At 36.5% G+C, this 3,309-nt stretch overlaps 1 protein-coding gene across 1 annotated transcript in view; it reads right to left on the bottom strand.

Moving 5' to 3' along the window:
- LOC138046667 (uncharacterized) overlaps positions 1 to 2,021 on the bottom strand; it is an 8,555-nt gene extending 6,534 nt beyond the window's left edge. The window contains exons 1-4 of the mRNA XM_068893269.1: positions 1,983 to 2,021; positions 1,298 to 1,378; positions 871 to 988; positions 319 to 488 (exon numbers count right to left, since the gene is read on the bottom strand). Coding sequence (XP_068749370.1) covers positions 319 to 488; positions 871 to 988; positions 1,298 to 1,378; positions 1,983 to 2,021 — 408 coding nt within the window. The remainder of the gene's footprint in view (positions 1 to 318; positions 489 to 870; positions 989 to 1,297; positions 1,379 to 1,982) is intronic.
- Between the last annotated feature and the right edge of the window lie 1,288 nt (positions 2,022 to 3,309).

Genomic DNA, 3,309 nt, shown 5'->3' with positions numbered 1-3,309 from the left:
TATTAATTTTAAAGTGGTTACCCATAACAAAGAGTTTACTGTACATGTAGGACAAGTAAGCTTTAACAGGCAGATGGGCATCTAGGCATCCTGTGAATGCCCATGTTTGAGAGGAAATTATTTAATAGTTCCATTAAATGTTTCCTTTTTAGTTAATTATTGGATACCAAATTGCTGCCTGCCTTAAAAATTTAATTCCACATGACCAACATTGAGCGTGTTGGATGTCAATATTTTCAAATTCTTAGCATAACACCAAGCAACATATAGCAATTATTTTACAAGCGGTTTCTTGAACGATGATTACAATGTACCTACCTTGCCTTCCAAATTCAGCGACTTGACCTTGTTGTTAATGAGGTTGTTAAATTTGTTCCAGGCATGATTTGCTGCTTGTGCACTCAAATTTGCCTTGCAGAGTTCTTTCTTTGCCATTTCTTTCATGTTTTTCACTTTAGGTTGACTTTTTGTACTGTTATCCTCATTTTCTAATTTGAACAAAACAATATCACATTCCTCTAGTGCTAAAAGCGGGTACCATGCATTCAACAAGACAGGCACTACCATGATGGGAGAAATGAATGGATGCCACAAGTAACCCGGGTATACCACCTGCTTAAGTACAGTAAATTATTTTTTTTATCAGGATTCATGCAGTGAGATAGCCTGATGCTGAAAAATAGAGGTTAAATGTAACACTCAAACTAAAAAAAAAACCATTACAGAAAGAAGGGCATAAGTCGGTTACCTATCGTAACACATGTAAGAGTCAATACTGCATCAAACTGCTTCCAAATTCATTGCATTGTACTTCATTAAAGTTTCTCATTTTATTTGTTTTAAAGATACAGTAGTTTAACCTTTATCTACCTTGTTCCATTTCCATTAGTACTGCTTTCAACTTTAAAATGGTACACAATGGTAGGCCAAGATTCTTAATGATGTCCACATTGTCAGCCAAGAGCTTTAAGTCATGAACTGTATGAAACTCAAACAAGGAATAATGTACTTAAGAATCTGTACATATTGTTTTCTTCATACACGTGTATACCCATGAGAAATTTTTTATGCCCACCTAATAGGATGTGTTTTTGTAGATACATGTAACACACATACGTGAAAGTTTTTAAATGATAAAAAAAAAGAACACAGTTATTTTGCTTATGCATAAGAGACTAAGTTTACAGGTTTCTTTCTGATTTAGCACTGAAAATTGTACAGTTTTTTGGCTTTTACAGCAATCAGACCAGAATATCCCTTATTTCTATTGTATGTTTGAAGTAATATCAAACTGCACCTTATTCTTTTCAACTAAGATTGGTAGTAGGTCCTCAAACCCATTTCCTCTCAAGAATCTTTCAGCTGAATCCTTATCAACCTGTCAAAAAATATTGCAGACACTTAATTATTGAGTATCCACAATTATCACACTTTATCAATATTAAAGGGGTCACAACTTTAGGGGTTTGATACTTTAGGAACTTTCCTGTACTTACTAAGATACATGTACAGGTTCTAACCCTAACCTTAAACAACACAACCATGCAGATGTTGAAAGCTAACCGTTTTAAAATGGGTGCTTAGACTTAAACACTGTTTATGATTATCAATGCTATTTGAAATTGGAGCATACATGTAGACTTAAATGTGAGAAACACAAGGCAGGTATTTCATGAAATTAAACAGGCATGAATGCCGTTGTTTGATAGCTGAACTGTATATGAGAGAATTAAAGACGAGGTAAGAATTTCTGAGAGTTATTGAAACTGCAATAATCATTCTAAGAAGACTCCAATATGAATAGCAAATATAGGTTGGTGTACGAGTCCCGTATGCATAGCCACTTTGTAAATATAATCCATGACATTTACCGGTAATCCACTATGGCTTCTACAATTTTATAGCAGCTTAAACTTTCGCTGCTGCATTGCAAACCCAGGGTCACTTTACATGGCAATCAGGCTTGCTAAAAAGTTATTTACCACAATAGAGTGAGACCCTTTCATAGTTTCTGACGCCATCTTGTCTTTATTCATTTTATTACTGTCATTCACACAATGGAAAATTATATCATGGCATAAGGCACAACGTCTGAAAATTGGATATTAAAAATCTCATGCTGCTTCAAATTTCTCGGGAATTTGCATAATTTTGTTAACAAGGCTTTATGTGAAATTTAAAAATTTTATTTACGGTCGTTATAGCTTGATTCTGATCATCGCACTTCACGAAAATAATCTCACTAGAAGTGCTTTTTGAGAGGTATTCTCGCTATCCAAAGGTCGTCGGACCTTTAAAATGGTTCCAAGTCGGCAAAATTCCCATACATTTACTGTCATTTAACCGTTTACCCCCTGTAAGGGCCAATGAGAATTATAGATTTCACTCTGTCTAACGCCAGACGATTTTACTCGTCAAAGGGGAACCCCATAGGAGTGAAAGGGTTAACAACAGCTAGGTTCACTCAAAAACTATGTCCCCATTAATAACCCTTTCACTCCTGTAAGGGCCAATGAGACTTATAGATTTTACCCTGCCTAACGTCAGACGATTTTACTCGTCAATGGGGAACCCCACAGGAGTGAACGGGTTAAGCCTTGTTTAACCCCCAACCAAAACGTCAGAAACCGTGAAAAGGCCTATTGCATGTTAGTGAAAGCACACGCTTTTTGCAGTGTGACCCCTTGATTTTAAAACTATCTTCTCGTTTCTTCGATTGATATCTCGAGACAAGCAGCAAGTTTTCAATGTGGTGGTCAACGTTTGGATGTATATACTTTGAGACTTTGAGATTATGTAGATGCTTGTTAATTTACACGAAGCGGGACGGGTGTTGCAGAATCGTTTTGCCCTTATTCGTAAGTCTACTGAATGAAATAAAGCTTCATGTTTTGATACAATCGATCTTGATCAACTAGCCTTTGTGCATTTTTTTTGTGGTCTTGAGATGCCGACTCATTTCAGCTCCAATTATAAAGAGACAATTATGTAGGGTTCTGTGTCTACTGTAAAAGAAGAGGCGGTTACAACATTTTAAGAACAACGCAATGAGACACAAAACAAATTACCTTACCTCAAAAGAAACACAAGGCATCGGAGTAATCGAACTGGTTTTAAATTGAGCCATATTTCCTCGACGTTATCGAGAGTTATCCTGACGGAGATCGACGGAGATTAAAAAGCAGGTTTTTGCGCCAAAAAGAACCCGCTGTGATTATAGAGGCGCGGTTACAGAGTTAAGTGAGCCAACACTGTCTCTGGCAGCGTTTGGTTTTTTGAACTTGCAACGCGTGAATATTCTGGTAATCC

This window comes from Montipora capricornis, chromosome 4, assembly GCF_036669925.1.
Source record: "Montipora capricornis isolate CH-2021 chromosome 4, ASM3666992v2, whole genome shotgun sequence".
NCBI lineage: Eukaryota > Metazoa > Cnidaria > Anthozoa > Scleractinia > Acroporidae > Montipora > Montipora capricornis.
This window is presented reverse-complemented; position numbering and strand designations above follow the sequence as displayed.